Genomic DNA, 19,640 nt, shown 5'->3' with positions numbered 1-19,640 from the left:
GACTGTTGCTACACTGTGTCAACATAGATGCCAGTATATGTATAACTACTAATTTTAGGAACAATTTCTGGAGAAATTTATAAAGGTCTCATATTGCAGGTAGTACTCTGAATAGACGAATATCAAGAAACCTGAGTTATGAGAAGTTATTAGAAATAATAACTCAATCAGAAAACTAATTTCAATAGTTTCTTTGAAAATATGTGGTGATATTAATAGCAGATAGAGGACTCATTTGTCTGATCCTGTATTTACATAGCTTAAGTGAGAGAATTAAGAGTGAATTATTTTTTTTTATTGAAGTAGTGAATTTTTTTTTATGTAATGAATGTAAAGGATAGTATAATGGTGCATTTTTTCCCCAGAAATGTGTGGAAATTACTGTGCTGAAATTCATTTTTAAAATCCTGATGAATAGACATTTTAGTTTTTTCTCCTTCTTTTATAATATATTCTCCTCCAATCACCTGATTAAAAAAATCTATTCTTTTTCAGATGTTTGAAAATGATGATAAAACCACATTAAAGCATGATGCAGAAATTTATTCCATGATATTTGTAATTTTGGGTATTATTTGCTTTGTCAGTTATTTCATTCAGGTAAACTTTTAATGAATTAAACAAATATGTACGTGATTACTGTTTTATGTCATCCTATTTGAGTTAAAAATAGTAACTAAATAAAATACAAATATGTAAATATAGTAACTGAATGTTCCAAAGAAATAAATCAGACAGTTAAAAATAAATGTAGATTTTTGTTTGTTTGTTTCTTTTCCAGGGATTATTTTATGGCAGAGCAGGGGAAATTTTAACCATGAGATTAAGATACTTGGCATTTAAAGCCATGTTATATCAGGTCAGTGTTTAGTTGGGCTTTTTTCTTATTTTATTTTAAATGTGTTTTAAAATATTCTAGCTTTTAGTTTTTCTTCACATCAATTTCTTGACATAAGCTTTCCTTTGATCATTTAAAAGCATCCTTTTTTGTGTACCAAGCAGCAACTGTATTAGAATTATTGTACTGTATTTTCTAACAGAAGCAAGTCCAAAATTGTTATGTTCAAAAATGCAGTTTATAGAAAACAAGGTTTAGAGTCCACTCCCTGTTCCTTGCACTTATCTTGACAAATCTCTTTTAATGTATAATGTAGTTGTTCTAGAATCAGAATGGAGGCTAAATTAAAACTGAAAAGGAGTGTTAAGAACTACAGTATCTTGGGAAACATGTTTAAAAAGGAGTTAATTTCTATAGTTCTCATCCATCTGCACAGTTTAAGTTTTTTCATTGCTGACTTCTGAAGGCAGCCATTCTCTGAATTCAGATAACATCAGTCTAGCTGGCAGGTTGGCTTGCCACAGCTGATCATTCACAACTGTGAAATAACTAAAACTAGGTGTATCAAATAGTAATCTTGAAAAGTGAGTCTTGGGGGCAAATGACAGGAATGTCTCAGACTGGCACCTCTAAAATTCTTTCAGAAGGCCAAGGTGTATTGGGTTACCCTGAAAGCCAGTAATCATTTGAAGCCCTTTGCCACACTTTCTGTCACCAGAGCTCACCGTGTAGGGGCAAATAGCTTCCTGCCAGGGTCATTTCTTTTCAAAAGTAGAGTTACTGTCACTCCAGCCGAGTTGTCAAAACCAGTTTTTACATCTTGTGACTTTTAGCAGTAGTGCTCAAAGGACTGCTGAGTAACAAAACTCCTCCACCTTTATGTGCTCTTAGAGGACAACAAGATATAAAATGAAGCGAGTGGGACGTTTCCCATAGCAACTTAATGCTCTGAAGCAGTTGGTGCCTAACTTCTTCTCTCAAAAAGGTCCTGTCAGAGACAACTGCAGACACTCCTTAATCCAGAAAAACAAAAATCTACTTGAAGGGTCATAAAATGATTTAATGACTGCACATCTTGTCTCGCTCACATTAAGCTTGTACCCCATTAAGCTTTTGGGGTTTTTTTTATGAACAATTTATGTCTACCTCAAATCTTTGATGAAATTAGGTGGGATTTTAATTAACTAATACTATGTTTCACACGACAATTTTGGTCATTTTTGGTTTTTGTGTATTTATGTTTTTATACATTCAAGGACATTTATTTTCAATTTTCAGGAACTTTTGAAAATGTTTCCTGAATGTCTTAAAGAGTATAAACTTTAACTTTTCCGATCATTACTTTGAACTTTCTTTCTAGAGGATTACAGGATGCTTTTGGTGGAGGAGTCCCAAGACCACAAGCCAGTTAAACCAGTGAATATTGTTAATCAAATATCCTGATGGCTGATACTGGATCTTACTCCGTTGCCTAGCATTAGCCACGTGAACAGTAGGACAGTAACATTCTTGGATTAAGTAGCTTCTGCCCATAAGAATACAGCAATCTGTAAACCATAAACTCTTCTTCAAAACACATAGAAAGACAGACAGAAACTCTGTGCTATTCAGCAGATGTTATTAAATTCTCCCATAAATTCACCTGAGCCCCTTTCAGCTTACCATTTGTTTTACCTCTTCATTCTTTAGCACTCTTTTTGCTTATTTGCTTTCTTAAATTGAAAGAAAAGAGTAATGTATTTGGCCTTTTCTCAATAAATGTCTTAACGAATTTCACTTTTCTCTGTAGTATGGGAAGTTCCTAATGTACAGTTTCGCCCTAACTCCTATTACCTGTTTTTTTTTCCCCTAAGATAAGATATTTTAAGTCTTAGAAATCATGCTGAAACTTGCAGTGCTTTTTATAACCATTTTGAAACCTCAGTTGAAATAGAGGTATTTATGGAATCAGGTGTGGTCTTTTTGTAGGTATAAAATCTCTATTTTATTTGATGACTTGAGATCCCTCCAGTTGAAAAGAATGTTCTAATTGTCGCTGACTTCAGTGGTTATAAATAATCCATTGCTTATTGTGTTTAAAGCTAAATTTATATTTCTTAATGATAAATATTGACCTATAAATCTATTAGGTTTTTTAAAAGATATGAAGGTTTTTTTTGCCTATTTCTCTCTAAATTGGATTGGCTAGGGCTTCTGTGGAGGGTCACTAAATCATAAGATGATGGCATTAGTGGAGATCACTAAGGAATCTCAAAAAGCTACTTCCAAAAGGATTTGAGGTAACAAATCCTGAAGCAGGAAAAACATGTCAGGAAACTCAGCTGTAACGTTTCAGTTAGATGGGAGGCAGAACAGGATAGTTGATTAAAAACTCTGGCATCTGATTGCCTAGGTTTAAATCCTGGCCTCAGTTCTTTCCAGCTATGTGGCCTTGGGCAAGTTACTTAATCTCTCAGTACCTCTGTTTCCTCATATATAAAATATGGATAGTCAGTATCCATCTCATAGAGTTGTGATGATTAAATGAGAAAAGACATACCACGCACTTATGATAGTGCTACTGTAATTTTTTATTTCTAATAGAATTATTGGCAGGAAAAAAATGGATTTACTAGTATCAGAAAACCTGCTAGCCTAGCTTATAATCATTTTACCATCAGGAAGAGAAGAAGCAAGCTAATTTTTACTCAATACCAGCTGTGCTCCAGAAACTCTGCTAAGTGTTTTAGCATATAATGCCTATGATGGAAAACAATCTCTAGAGTGCATAATTGCTGACTTGTTGAAAAGCAGTTTTGGATATCTTGCTGACTGAACATCAGAGAAAGACTAAGACTAGTCATATATGTATCCTTTGCCTTGCGTATTATAGCAATTACTATACTATAGAATCAGGAATGTAATAGTAAGTGATAAATTCTTTTTCTATATTTTTACTTTATATTGTTTCTAGAAATTCTTTGTGTATTCCATGTCATGTTGAAATATAGAAAGAATTATGCAATGTAAAAAATATATATATATATTTTAGTATACAATAAAAAAACAGGTAATGTCTTCTAGATCAAGAGTGCTGTAGTTACTGTCATTGCTGATGTGTGTTCATGGTATGTTAGGCTCTTGACTCGGGTTGTATTCTCAAAGTGGCTACTGTGTAGTGCGTATCATGATCTCTATAAGATGCCCTTTGTGTGTCTAGGACCCTAAACTCTTTGGGACACCTTCCCAATCCAGGGGTTTAAAGAGTAGTGATGTCATGCCAGGGTTGTAATCCCCCTGGCCGCTGCCGTATTCCTCCACGGGGGCTTTCTTCTCACACAACAGCATGATTAATGCACAGCCTTCTATCTCTCTTGCTTTTGTTTCCTTAGTTGGCAAAAATGTGTAACGTGGGCATCAGGGCCCTGGCTGGGTTGTAGTAAGCCAACAGTTCTTTTGCTCTTCACTCACTAAAAATCAGTCATTTTTTTGGAGACAGTCTGCATGTAGTTTAATCCACAAGAGATATAACTGGTTTGAGTGCATGGGAGGAAACAGTCAATAACTAATAAAAGGAAATCAGCATTCCTCAAGTTGAGAGGTGCTAAGAAGTGCTATCTCTATTTGCTGTTGAAAATGAAATTGGTTATAACGTTAGGCTTTTATTGCTTGTTTTTTTTTTTTTTTTTTTTTTTTTTGTGGTATGCGGGCCTCTCACTGTCGTGGCCTCTCCCATTGCAGAGCACAGGCTCCGGACGCGCAGGCTCGGCGGCCATGGCTCACGGGCCCAGCCACTCCGCGGCATGTGGGATCCTCCCGGACTGGGGCACAAACCCGTGTCCCCTGCATCGGCAGGCGGACTCACAACCACTGCGCCACCAGGGAAGCCCTATTGCTTGTATTTTTGACCTGTCTCCTTCAAATTGCATGCTTTTTGGCTGCAGGGTTTTTACAGCAGCCTTTCTGCATCTTTAGCTTCCCACAAGGCCCAGTACTTATAAGATCTAAGGGGCAATATGAAGTGTCAGGGAAAATCTCACCTATCTGGGTCCTGTAGAGAAGGCGACAGACTTATTTTTTATCATTTATATGTTTAGACAGAAAGGTTTGGAAATATTTCTAAACTGTGTTGTGCATTACTTTACTTTTTAGGTAAAATCTGCTCTCCACAAATTGTGGAGTAAAATTACAAATTATTTTGTGGTTCAAAATGACCATTTTAAACATTGATTATTATATAATATTGCAGCATGGTAATGAGTCCAAGCTGTTGGGCTTAAGTTCTTCAGTTTGTATCTAAATATAGATCTTTGTGAAGTAAGAAACAAAAGTTATTTGATCCATAGTTTTTACAAGAATTAAGCGCCTGTGAGTAAGGAGGCAGGCAAATGGCTTCTAAGTTAATGTAGCAAAATCGCAAGTCAGAAAAGGATCTTTTTGATGACCATATGTTAATTCCTTTTTTTCTCTAGGATATCTCCTGGTTTGATGATAAGGAAAACAGCACAGGAGCCTTGACAACAATATTAGCCATAGATACAGCACAAATTCAAGGAGTATGTATATTGCTTTTATCTTTAATTTATTTATTTATTTATTTTTGGCTGCGTTGGGTCTTCGTTGCTGTGCGCGGGCTTTCTCTGGTTGTGGAGAGCGGGGGCTACTCTTCATTGGGGTGCGTGGGCTTCTAATTTCGGTGCCTTCTCTTATTGCGGAGCATGGGCTTTAGGCTCGCGGGCTTCAGTAGCTGTGGGGGGCGGGCTCCAGAGCGCAGGCTCAGTAGTCGTGGCCCAGGGGCTTAGTTGCTCCACAGCATGTGGGATCTTCCCGGATCAGGGTTCGAACCCATGTCCCCTGAATTGGCCGGCAGATTCTTAACCACTGTGCCACCAGGAAAGTCCCTGCTTTTATTTTTAAATGGTGTATGTATATGGTATGCATGCATGCGTGTACACACATGTGTTTGTGCATATATGTGAGCTATGCTGAGATGACCCACATCATTAAGGAGACCAGATTTGTCTCAGGGCTAACAGGGAGCTCGCAGTGAAAGATATAAAGAAGCCTTTCTGTTCTGGACATTTTTAACCAAAAATAAAGGAGATTTAGGACATGTAATAGGATAACCAGAGGACTAAAGAAGATACCAAGAATGAGTTAGAGAAAAGAGCTCAGAATTAAATAGTAAGATAAGAAAAAGTAACAAAATGAAAACACACACACATAACTTAGAAGTTTTAATAAAAGAATGAAGTTTAGTTGTTCCTTCCCCCCAGAAAATAAAATCTTATTTAGCATAATATGTAACATGTTAAATTCATATGCATCTGGAAGTGGTTCTGTGCTAGTTGTTATACAGATCAAGTTAAAGAGATATGTGTGATCATGACTGGTCACAATACATATAAATAAAATTCATGTTTATGAACCATATTCAAAATCAATGACAGAAATGACGAGCATAATGTACGTCAAAGTGACACTTAAATATTTATGGGCAGTAGAGTAGTGTGGAAGAGATGAAGGGTAATTTATTAGTTTTCTTCCAATTATTTTAATAAAATTAACCTGTATATTACAAGCAGGATTTCTACTATAATTGAGAAAAGGAATGCAAAACAAGATTTCCCACTTTTAAGTGAGGTAAAGTTTTTGATCTCTGTTAAAATAAGAACTCTACAAGAATTATAGACTTTCCTTTTTCCTTATCATTCATGTGGGAGAAAAGGAAAGTCAATGATGCACCTCTGAATGACAGAAAAATCTTAAAAGTATTTTTTTGTTGGTTAGAAATACTGAAATGTTGATTACAGCATTGCTACCAGAGCAACAAATTGTCAACTGAAACAGCTCTTCAAAATTGTATTTTCTTTTGGAAGCTATTTCCACAGGACATGGCCACAATTCTAATTTTTGTAACTTTTGCAAGACTTCTTTGTTCAATATATACATATAAGGATAGATTTATATTACTAGAGAATAAAACAAGTTGGTTACAATTATGAATATTCACATGCTTCTGTATTGGTTTGGAAAACTAATTTTATGATGTAGAAAGAGCTCAAGAGGAAAGGGGGCATCATCTTCATCTCTTCCTAAAACTTTTTTTGATAATTTTGAAAACAAGACTCTAAATTTCACTAGATAGTATTTAAATTTTAAAGTAAGGCTGAGGAGCTGGATTGTACTTGTATAAGTGGGAAGAAAATGATGGATAAAATTTCACTTAATAGTTAACTAATGAGCATAGCATTAATCTTCCATAGCACAATAGAATCAGATAAATAACAACATCTGTGTTTAGAAATTCAATGGTTCACTACTTTTGGCAGAAGTATCAATCCCTATAATTCCCTTTGAATCCCCATTCTACAAAACTTGGTTTTTTTTCCTTTGCTGTGTGCACGTTTTTCTCTTACTACCTATCATCATTCAGATCTTTTAAGAATCCAGTGAAATAAGTATTCTTACTATAAGCTATACTGGATACGTGAGACATCTCTTTCAGTATTTACTTAAATGAAAAGAACAAATTAGTGCTAAAGACGAACATTACCCTCCAAATACCCATTAGTTGTTTCTAATACATAATGTTGTCTCTCATCAAGAAAAATTAATGGGAATATTTGTCAGTGTGATTCCTTATAAGCCTTTGACTAATACTATTTGAATCATTTGAAAATTTCCTGTTTCAGTTAGTAAATGTTGGTCTCATGATAACTTCTGGGCAAGTCAAATCATTTTCATTAAATAAGAAGTAGTAGCTAAACACTAGATGGGTGGAATACTGATGGCACATTTAAAGTTGAAGAATTTGGAAAGCATAGCAACCAAAGAAGGATTCCAAGAATAAGACTGTGTCTACTGGCATATAATTCACATAAACCCTTGCTTTGCCATATATAGGTAGATTCATATCTAACTTGAATGGATTCTCTTTCTATCGAAGGAAGATTATTTACTAATCCTAGTTGTCCACTATTTCTTTTATCACAAAGACACACCACACTAGAGATGAATCAGTAAACAATAATTTGGGGTCATATATCCTATCATATCAACTTAAGATATTTCCATCTCAGTTTCTTCATCATGTAATTTCAGTTACATGTTATTTTATCAAATGTATTAGGATGAATGTTTATAAACTAACCCTTTAATAACAGTAAATTTTATTCTGAAGCCCTTACTAATTACCAAAAATATAAATTCCTGGCTATTTTTAGATGTTCTGATACTTTGAGAGTCATGAGAAAAACATGTTAGTGAAATAAGGTTATAGGACAAAATGATTCCTGAAATAGTTGATTGAATACAACCAATTTAACTGGTATTATTTCAGCCCAAGGCAATGGCTTACTGCCAGTACATCTGTCAACAGACTATTTTCTGTGTAGTATGTAGTTTTATTAAAGGTATAAAGCCATTTTAAATTCTTTGGGAGACTGAATTTCACAAAGTTACAAAGTATTATTTCTGTATATTTTAGCAACCCCTTTTCATCAACCAGAAGTCTTACCTCACTTTTGTCCACATGAAAGTGTGTGACTGATGCCACAGTGTACACTTGATATACCGACAGACACAATGTTAGTTCCGAGAATTCTCATCAGAACTACAGTTACATTGCCCCAAGAAATAAAAATTTCCTTTATTAATTCCTAGAGCCCAGTGAATTGATTAGGTAGAGCTAGGGTATCATTACATGGACAATGGTGACCTCACCTTTTGGTTTAACTTTTTGACATGGAAAGTGTATAAAACAGCTTAACATTACTTATAATTCAAACAATGTGAGTAGTCTTTGAAATCACTTTACCACAGTATAAGGTTGGCATATAATTGCTGTTTTGCATTACAATTTTAGGTTGAATTAATTGAGACATTATCAAGTCTACAGCAAAAGCTAATATCCAAAACCATAGTGGTTAAAGGTGGTCCTTCCTATAAAAAAAAAAAATTTCAATCTCAGCCCTGAACTCAAAACTTTGCAGTGAAACTTTACCACTGCTAAGCCCTCAAACTGTTGTCTGGGAAGACAAGTCAAGAAATTCAGCTTCCACTTTTGACAAAAAAAGAAATAAAGATAGTAAGGTCTACAGGAGCAAATGAACTTCGCCACTGGTCCAATAATGTGTGATAAATTCATTTATTTTCCACAACATACTTGCTAATGAATAATAGGGTGAATAACAATAGGCCTTAAACACCTTACATTTTCACAAACTTTGTAATTTGTCCAACTAAACCTTTTTGTTTTTTCTGCTCTACAAATATTTTTGCCACCATCAGTTATAATACATCTTAGCAGATTACACTTCAGGTTATACTCATCTAGTTTATCTCTCAACTTCTTTGAAAATATTCTCACCTTCAGTTGTTCCACACAGACTATTCATAGCAGCTAATTTTAAAGTCACTTCAAACTCAGTATCTACTCCTCAAAAAAGCCAACAGTTGAGCAGTATCAGTAACATATGTCAACCCATCAAGAGCCAGGGAAAACTACTCAAAATGACCTATGTTGGTTTTCAGTTGATAATTGATATTGCTGTCGTTTTTCTCAACTTTTTGAGCAGTTCTTCTCATCAAAACGCTAGTCATCTGATATTAGTTTATGCTTTCTGAACAGATTTCTTCCACTGTTGCAGTCAAACATGATTTAATTAACTCACTATCTGTGAGTGACTTTCTTTGCTTAGCTAATAAATGAGCCACTCAGAAACTTACTTTAGATTCAGCCTTGTTTTCACTTTTTAGTTTTATGAAGAAATTCTGCTGTTATTCCATTCTGTGTTATTTCCATTCCATTTGTTTCCCATTTCTAATTTTTATAAATGTTACTTTCCTGTGAAATAGGAATTTTGTGATGCGTGCTTAGTCTGCTAATGTCGACCTGTTTTGTATATTTTTAAGACTGTATAGTCTCATGGCATAATAAACACAGCACTGTGACATCTAATTAGAACACAAAGTGATCCACAGTCCATTGTGCCTTCCTTAAAAGCAGGACATCCAAAGTCCACTTTTCTCTTCCTTTCTTGTCTTTAGATAATGGGCATACAATGGTAATTTTTAAAACTAGGATGAAATATCACAGTACAGCAACACACAGGGCACTCAACATGCTGCCAAATTATATACAATGTCATCACAGTGAGCAGCAGTACAAAGCAAGGAGAGCGGCACATATGGTTTCTCTAGCAACCCCTCAACTCCATCATTATAGTCCTAAGACAGCTATAGTCAATAGGTAAACAAAGAGGCATGGCTGTGTTACAATAAAACTTTTTTTATGGATACTGACATTTGAATTTGTAGAATTTTTATGTGGGTCGTTTTCATTTATTTTCATTATCTCTTAACTTTTTGAATGTATGTTATACAATGATAATAACTTTTAATGTCATTGTCTGTCTGGGTGAGTTTCAACTGATTGATTTTTATGCTCATTATGGGTCGTTTTTGGTGCTTTTTGTCATACCTAGTAATTTTTGTGTAGATGCCACACATTGTGAATTTAGCATTTTGGGGTGCTGAATATTTTTGTATTTCTAGAAATATTCTTGTTTTGTTCTGGGATGCAGTTAAGTTACTTGGGAACAGTTTGATCTTGCGGGGGGTCTCGATTTTAAGATTTATTAAGCAGGACTGGAGCCAACAACTGAGGCAAGACCCTTCAATATACTCTACCCTATGACCAGTGAATCATGAGGTTATTCAGTCAGGCTGGTATGACCAAGCGTATGGTCTTGGTATGACTGGTATGACTAGCCCTCACACATGCATTTTTCAGTTGAATACTCAAGGAGGACCCTCTGCAGATATCCAGATTTCTCTTTTTGTATACCTCTCTCTTCTTCAGTGTTCTGTGCTGCAAACTCTAGCTTCCTTGGCCTCTCCAGACTCAGCTTTGTCTACTCCACTTATGGAGTCTGTTAGGCTCTATCTCAGTTTACCTTTCCTATCCTGAAGCCTGGAAGCTCTTTTAAGGGGTAAACCGTGGCAAACATAGGGCTCACCTCGTTTGTTTCCCATTTCACCCTTGGTTGCCTTAGATCTAGTATCTTGAAAACTATTGGTTCATATATTTTGTCTATTTTTTATTTGTTTCAGATGGGAGGACAAATCCATTCCCTCTCTTCATGTTAGCCAGAAGCAGAAATCCTGCTATATAGAATTTTATTTCTACAATTGCTTACTGAGTATCTTTCCATTTATTTCCTTATGGCAGCCATTCCTCTGGAACTTTCTTATCAAAGTTATATGACCCACATTTAGGATAGTATTTGGACATAGTAGATACTCCATAAATAATTGTTATCTGTAGAACTATTTAATTATGACTTTCTGCTCTTGATTTCCAAGGAAAAATTCTATCTTCATGCACGTTGATAAAGAATCTAAAGAAGTTTAATTAAATTTCCTCTGATTGCAGTTCTAAATTCTTTCCAGAGCTACACTATTTCTCTAGGTCTTTAAGGCAATTTTAAATTGTCTTTTAGTTCTTGTAGTATTTCTCAAGGCCAGATGTCTGTTGTTTTCTGTTAATTCTTCCTGGAACAGGAAAGATATATTCAGATCCTTCTTATCCTACTACCATCACCAAAAGGCAGGGTTTGTGGCCTGTCCATGGCTGAGTTGACTGAATATTTCAGTAAGTTTCTGGTAGCTTAAACTAAAATGCCATTTAGAAAGGTATATGATCTTACTTTCAAGAAGCAGATTAGTACAAGAGTGAATAAATCAAGCTTATTGAATAAGCAAGGTTATGCAAGTGCAAGTCACTTTATAGAAAGTTCTTATGTCCCAAACAAAAAGCTCAAATACAAGACCATTCCATTAAAAATTTGGCAAGTTTACACTTGTATGTTTTTAGACATGAGGTTGGTTTGCATACTCCTTAGACTAATTTTAAGTGACTATCAAATGTTCATCTGATGTGCCTCTGATAATTCCCTCTACCTCTTTTTCCAACACGCCGCATAATTTTATACTCAAAAACTACAATCCTCAGCATGCTTTCTGTCTTTACTTTTCCTATTTTTCACCTTTTGACTTCATTTTCTTTTGATTTCCTGTAAAGAGCTGTAATCTTAAAGTAAATAGGATAAAAACAGAGGAAGGTGGTGAAAAAAGGAACTATATTATGGCCACCTAATAGGAAATACCCAAACAGAAAAGAATAACTGTTCCCTGGATATGTTTTCCACTTTTGTTAATATAGATATCGTGCCAAAAACTGAGATCTGAAAAAGGAAAAGTCATTGACCTCAAAATAAGAAAGTACAAAGTGGAAATTAATGAATGTATAAAGGCCTAAAAACATAGCTATCAAGTAATTGATGGCAAGTAATTTCTTAGTAATATTTAGATAAATTTTACATTAAAAGAACAGTGACTATCTTATTCTTAACAAAACTTGATTGTAATTTTTAAAAATACTTCTATTTTACAGCAAAAAATATATATGTTTATGTGGCTGTAGGAGCATTCCATAGTTAATCTGATGTGGGGTGGGACCTTCAACAGTACAAGTACTTAAGTTCCACAGCCTCTTCATCCAGCTATCTGACCTATATAACTTTGAAACTCATGGTGAGGGTGGGAGGAGAGGAGCAAGTACAGTATATTGGTTTGTAAGGGCTGCCATAACGAAGTACCACAGACTGAGTGGCTTAAACAACAGAAATTTATTTCTTCATGGTTCTAGAGCTTAGAAGACCAAGATCAAGGTGTTGGCATGGTTGGTTTCATTCTGAGTCCTCTCACCTTGACTTATAGTTTTCTTCGTGTTGTGTACTCACATTGTTTTTCTCTATGCAAGCATGTCTGCAACCAAATTTCCTTTTCTTATAAGGACACCAGTCATATTGGAGTAGGGCTCACCCTCAAAACCTCATTTTAATCTAATTACCTCTTTAAAGACCTTATCTCCAAATACAGTCACATTCTGAGGAACTGGGATTCAGGACCTCAACATATGAATTTGGGTGGGGGGTGTAGAACCATTCAGTCCATAATATACGGCATCATTTATCTCTGCATCATCCTTAAACTCTCAAGAGGCAGAGTGTAAGCAAGCATTAGTACCAAATGACATTTTTATTTCAGCCTCATAGCTTAGAGTTAGTGTATAACGCCCTAAAGCATGTAAAATGGGTTACCTGTCTGAGTTTTCAGTATTTAGTGGTTTGTTTGGTGTTTGTTATTGTTATTTGTTTTTACTTTTTGGGGGTTTTCTTTGATAGTTCAGTGAAAAAAATGGGAAAATAGTGGATCATTATCAGATGCAGTCTTGAAACTAAAACCACAAAAGTTTTTTAGGAATAAGTCAGAGCCCTGTGGAGAAAGAGGGCTTTTTATTGTTATTTTAATGATGATACTAATTTGGGGGATACTTCAGTGAATATTGATATCACCTTGTAGAGAAGCAATTTGACAATATCTATGAAGAATGTAAGAGTATATACCCTTTAACATATAACTCCAGGCTAGGAATTTAACATTAGGAAATAAAAGATGAGCACAAATATTTTGCACAAAGATGTTCATTACATCTTTGCTTTCAATAGTGAAAAATTGGAAGCAATCTACTAGATATTTTTTGAAGACTATTTAGTGACCCAGGAAAAAGCTTGCTGTATAATGTAAAGAGATAAAAGCAGGATACAAAGCTGAATACACACAATAATCCTAATCTGAATGTGTGTATGTATTTATGTCTGGAAGGATGTAATTTTTAACATTATTTAGACCTTTTCCAATGGCCATGTTTTCATGATCAGAGCAAAACATATGTTTGAAAATGTGAATTGATATCTTGGTTGATTATAGCTGTGTTTCTAGGTAAATAGGTGTTTCATATTTTCATCACAGCATAAAGGAATTTAACATTTCAGTTTATTACTTAACATGTGTCCCACTGAAAGTTAATTCATAAGACATGCAGTTCTCGTAAAGCAGTTATGAAGATATTTCTACTTAATTTAAGATTTTTTTCCAAATTTCTTTTAAGTTACCTCATACCATGATGTTTCCAACTCCTTTTCTGTCTTGATATTGCCTCTTTAGACCTTTGCTGAGTGAAACCAAGTTATGAAGTGCAGAAAAGGGACCGCAAGATATCATATCCAAAGTATATACTTCAATGAATATCCTCAATCATTCCATTCAGCACTACTACAGTGTAGTGACTAAAAAGTACCGGCCCTTTTTCAGTGTAAGGGGAAGGGGCAGGGTTGGTTTTGGAGCCCACATATGGTAAGTTGGGCATCCATGTGAGGCAGCAGCCTCATGTGGGAAAGCCAAGCCAGAGAAGAGTGAGGAGGGTATGCATGCAGGGGAGAGACAGGGGTCATGATAGCAGATTGGTCACGATCTGCATGATAGCAGAGAGATTGATCAAGGAACTCTGTTAAAGAAAATGGGAGCCAGGTTTCTCACTGTTGAAGAAGGGGATAACAAATATTAGAAGGGAGAAAGCTGGAAATAACCTTGTGTTTTTGGATTGGAACTGGAGGTATTGGTATGAACTCATGGATTTCAAGAAATGTAAATAGAGAAGTAAATGTAGATTTCAATATGTGCTTGCATCTATGCACACACACATACACACACACACACACACACACACACACACACACACACACACTCCCCAGTTCTATCTACTAACATTCCACTGATAATGAGTACAACTAGCACCATATATTGATTTTTTTAATTAAAAAATTTTTTTTCTTCATATAGTAAGTCCTAAATAACATTCTCCACTAACAGGAACTGGAACTCCTTGGAGAAATGACAGATTTCAGGTGTAGGGCCTGGAAAATCTTTTTGTGCCAGAAAGTAAGAACATATTCAAAAATAATAGGAACATGTCAAAGGACAATATCAGACATAATATAGACAAATAAAACATAATGACTCCTTAGTAGTGGACATTTTTAAAGTATAACTATTATTTAATCTCTAAGTATAAATTCAAAATAAAAATCTATGTATAAATCCTAAAAAAGAAAGCTTATCTTATTTTGCAAGAAACTATAATAGCAATTCTTGTAAATTTAAAATTAGCTGACTTTTTTCCAAAATATGTCTGATTATAGGCAACAGGTTCAAGGGTTGGTGTCTTAACACAAAATGTAACTAACATGGGACTTTCAGTTATCATTTCCTTCATATATGGATGGGAGATGACACTCTTGATTCTGAGTATTGCTCCGGTACTTGCTCTGACAGGAATGATTGAAATGGCAGCAATGACTGGATTTGCCAACAAGGATAAGCAAGAACTTAAGCATGCTGGAAAGGTAAAATAAAGACTGTTGTTCCCATCATAACCTTTTAAGAGAAAATCAATAAGAGCTCCTATCCTTACAATACATAACTTCCTTTCTTAGGAATCTGTAAAGTGATGTATATGTATTGAAATTCATACAGATCAGTTTAAGATGGGGTGTAGATAATGTCATAGCAATAGGGTGCATAATTTAGAGCATAGGCTCTGGAGTCAAACTGGCTGAATTAGAATCCACATTCTACCACTAACAAATGTGTGATCTGAGCAAGTTACATCAACCTTTCTGGACTTCAGTTTCTTCCTCTGTAAAGTGGAAATAAAATAGTATCCCCTTAGAGATCTTTATGACTATTACAGAAAACACTTAGTCTTATTAGTATATGCAATAGTATCTGGAAAACAGTAAGCACTCAGTAATGTCAGCCATTATTACTGTTACCAAATCGTGGGGGAATTTGTTAACATTGTGATTCTACATTCTCTGATTATTGAATAATTGAATGTCTTGAATAATTCTGGGTATTTTATTTTTCAAAATAAAGAGGAAATATAATAGTTACTAAATTCAAGGCAAGGTACTGATATTGGTAGTGCCTAAAACAAAGCTTTAGAGACAAGGACCATTTTTAAAATGATCAAAATGAACAATGTATTTACTTGGAAAATTTTTTGACATATATAAGTTTCTCAGAATCAATCATATTCATAAAGATAATCATTGTAGTAGTGATTTAGAGAAACATTAGTAATGTAGTACCATAATATCTAAAAGTTGAAAGAGATGTCATTTGATCCAGCCACTCACCCAAAGTAGAAATCTCTTGTACAACATCCCTGTTGAGCATATATCCATCTTTTATCCACCCTTTTCTCCAGTGGCAGGCAGTGCATTACTTTCGCAGGCTGCTGCCTACACCTTAGATGGTAAGGAGTTCTTTTTTTTTTTTTTTTTTTGGTGGCCTTCTATCCTTCTCTTCTTGCCTTTCATCTTGATTGAGGTCCAAAACCTGCTTCTCGTGACGCTATGAAGCCGCATCATGTAAATGCCAAGTCTTCTCTTGGTCACCCAGCCCCAACTCCTCTCATGATATAGTTTCAAAGATCTATATCACATTGGTGAAAGGCCTGAATATAAAGATGATTTTAATATCATTATGGTCTGTATCACAGTGATTGTATCATATTATAAATAGCATGAATATTCATGAATAGGGATCCAACCAAGCACAGGACTCATAGAAATCTGGTTTTCATGACCCTTGGACTTTTCCACCTTTCTTGCACTAGATAAGGACCCTTGGAATGTCTGCTTGAGCAGTACAGACTGAACTACATAGCATATATTTGCTTCAGAAACACAGAAAAGTTGTTCAGCCCTCCGTGTGAGCAAATTATCACAATTTCCAAGTTAATCTGGCCATAATTAATTATATTTTATTCATCTTAATTTTTATGTCATGAGCTTTAGTTGCTTATGTGCCATTTGATTTTTTTCCTTTTTGTATTATTAAAGTAACCTCAGAGTATACAATCAATAACTGCAATCAAATAAGCAATGTGTCCTTTCCCACTAGCTTTTCAATCAGTCACTTTACCAAACACCAAAACTTAGAATATGGACCAATAAAACATATTGGTCCTTCTTTGGTTGCATGTGTAGATTTGGAAAAATCATCAAGTGTTTTATTTTTCAGGTTTTAAATGACCATATTAGTAAAAAATAAATAAAATGACCATATTAGTTTTTAAAAAAGGACTATTTTCTAAGGTTCTGCTTTCAGTCCTTTCTTTATTGTGAAAAATGATCACAAGACTTTTTCATTCATTTCTTTTTGTTTTCCTCAAGATTTCAGCATTCTCATCGATTTTCCTCATGCACTACAAAATGTTACAGATGGAGATTTCTTTGAGTTCATTTTGAAATTATGAGAATTTAGAGCAGAATCCAGGTGTCCTGACCATGGTCTACATATCAGTTCTCTCCCGTAACCCAAGTTCTCCTTCAAACAACCTTGGGTATCCACCTAGGTCTTCATCTGTCCCACAGTCCACTCTGCCAGCCTGGAAAGAGAATGTGGAAGCAAAAAGTTTCTCTTTCAAGTCAACATGTGTTCTCATGTCCAAGAAGTTATTCTGCGCCAAAAGTCTCCTCCATTTTTGATCCCCCTTCTTTTTGAAAACTATATAACTATGAAGAAGCATTACATTTGACCTAAATATCTTTTTAAGTTCACAGACATCAACATGAAAAACAGCTATACAATATCTTATACAGAATTCAAAAGCCACACTCCATGTTACTTTACAGCAGTGTTTCTGAGAACTTTGGTTGCTATTTGCATTTCTGTGCTAGAATAAAATAATTATTTACTTGATTCTCTCTTCTGTCTTCTTCTTAAATCAGCTCATAATTCATAGGACAGCTCCTTTGCATAATTACATACGGACATAATGCTCACTAATGTTTGATCTCTCTGCTTATGGAACTAGTTTAAATAGAAACTCAATGAAGACTTAAAGAGGGCTAAATTTAGACCAGTGGACGAAATCTTTTCAAAAGGAATTTTCCTTGAGCTTATTATCCTAATATATTATTTTCCTGTCTTATTTTGGGGAAGGAAAAACAAGAAGCTAAGAAAACTCATCAGAAAAACTTATTGACTTAATGTACTTAATATGTCCCTGTTGTGACTGTAACTCACAACCAGAAGTTCAGCCATTACTAATTTTATTTCTCTATTTTATTATCTTGTTTTATAATATAGCAACCGAAACTGTGGAGAATATATGCACTACAGTGTCATTAACAAGAGAAAAAGCCATCAGGCAAATGTATGAGGAGACGCTTCAGACTCAGCACAGGTGATTGTAGATTCATACTGACTGTGTTAACTATAGTTTGTTCCTATAAAGGCAGCACTCCTGGGTGACTCCAGTGGTTTGCCTGCCAACTCATTTGCTCTGGAATCTTTCCTAGTAATGGCATAGCGTAATTCCTTATATGACTCCACCAAGAGGAAACTAGAAAGAGGATTGAGAGCAAGCACATTTAGAATATATGTTTTAGGTCCTCCCACATTGCCATGAACTATAACAAAGTGTGCATATTTTTCTTATTTCCATGAAACATGATTGAGGAAATAACATATTTAAGAAAGAAAATAATATTGCTTAGCCCTTTATATTGAATCTCTATAAAGAGTTCACATTTTAAAATGAATATATGCACAACAAATGTGATCAATTCTTTTAATTTTAAACTAGTCCTCCTTACCACATTTACTTAGTGATACTCTTTGTATTACTTTATCAGAAAGATAGCTTTGTACTCTTTTACACTCACGCTTGTGGTTGGTACCGCCATTTAATTCCCACTATTCTATTAGTGCAACATTAGGATAGAAAATATTTTTAAACCAAATCTCTTTAACTCTTTCAGTAACTATCCTTTCACAGACCTTGTCCATTCATTTGAAAATACATAGAGGCAGCTTTGTTACATTGAACTATAGAGCATATACCTATAGAGAAAATCATTACATTTATTGTTTTCTCTATAATAATTCTCAGTAGTTAAAAAGTCATTTTCTCGGGGCTTCCCTGGTGGTGCAGTGGTTGAGAGTCTGCCTGCCGATGCAGGGGACACGGGTTCGTGCCCCGGTCCCGGAAGATCCCACATGCCGCGGGAGCGGCTGGGCCCGTGAGCCATGGCCGCTGAGCCTGCGCGTCCGGAGCCTGTGCTCCGCAACGGGAGAGGCCACAACAGTGAGAGGCCCGCGTACCGCAAAAAAAAAAAAAAAAAGTAAAAAAGAAAAAAAAAGTCATTTTCTCTTTAATAATTAGAAAAAGTGTATACCCCCAAATGATAACATGTTTTACCTTCTGTACTCATTACTCTACGTTTATTTAAAGGACCTTACTATACCTCATGCCCCATTATCTAGTAAATTTTGTGCATTTCAGAAATACCTTGAAGAAAGCACAGATCATTGGAATCTGTTACGCATTCAGCCATGCCTTTGTATATTTTGCCTATGCGGCGTGTTTTCGATTTGGAACTTATTTAATTCAAGCAGGACGAATGACCCCAGAGGGCATGTTCAGGTAAGTTGGACAAATATATAAACCCTGTAAATGGGTTATGTACTTAAATTAACCAGAAAGATGTCTAGTTTAGAGTGTATTATCATTTAAATCATATATGTGCAAAAGACATGTTGGGGAAATTTTAAAATTTTTTGTTATTTAATATCTATTGATATAAGTGCAGTCAAGCTGGTAAAATACTGATATAACAGGTACTCTGAGTTAAACTCCCAGATGAATTGCTTCCTACTTCAGTTTACTAGACCTGGGAATGTAGGGGTAAAATATGCCATCTTGGGCTTCCCTGGTGGTGCAGTGGTTGAGAGTCCGCCTGCCGATGCAGGGGACACGGGTTTGTGCCCTGGTCCGGGAAGATCCCACATGCCGCGGAGCGGCTGGGCCTGTGAGCCATGGCCGCTGAGCCTGCGCGTCCGG

At 35.3% G+C, this 19,640-nt stretch overlaps 1 protein-coding gene across 1 annotated transcript in view; it reads left to right on the top strand.

Moving 5' to 3' along the window:
• Positions 1-19,640, top strand: part of ABCB5 (ATP binding cassette subfamily B member 5) — a 113,457-nt gene that overhangs the window by 70,890 nt on the left and 22,927 nt on the right. Inside the window, 6 exon segments of the mRNA XM_067745524.1 lie at positions 496-600; positions 782-859; positions 5,290-5,373; positions 14,926-15,129; positions 17,881-17,981; positions 19,083-19,223. Of these exon segments, the coding sequence (XP_067601625.1) occupies positions 496-600; positions 782-859; positions 5,290-5,373; positions 14,926-15,129; positions 17,881-17,981; positions 19,083-19,223 (713 nt within the window).

The sequence above is a fragment of the Pseudorca crassidens genome, chromosome 8 (assembly GCF_039906515.1).
Source record: "Pseudorca crassidens isolate mPseCra1 chromosome 8, mPseCra1.hap1, whole genome shotgun sequence".
NCBI lineage: Eukaryota > Metazoa > Chordata > Mammalia > Artiodactyla > Delphinidae > Pseudorca > Pseudorca crassidens.
This window is presented reverse-complemented; position numbering and strand designations above follow the sequence as displayed.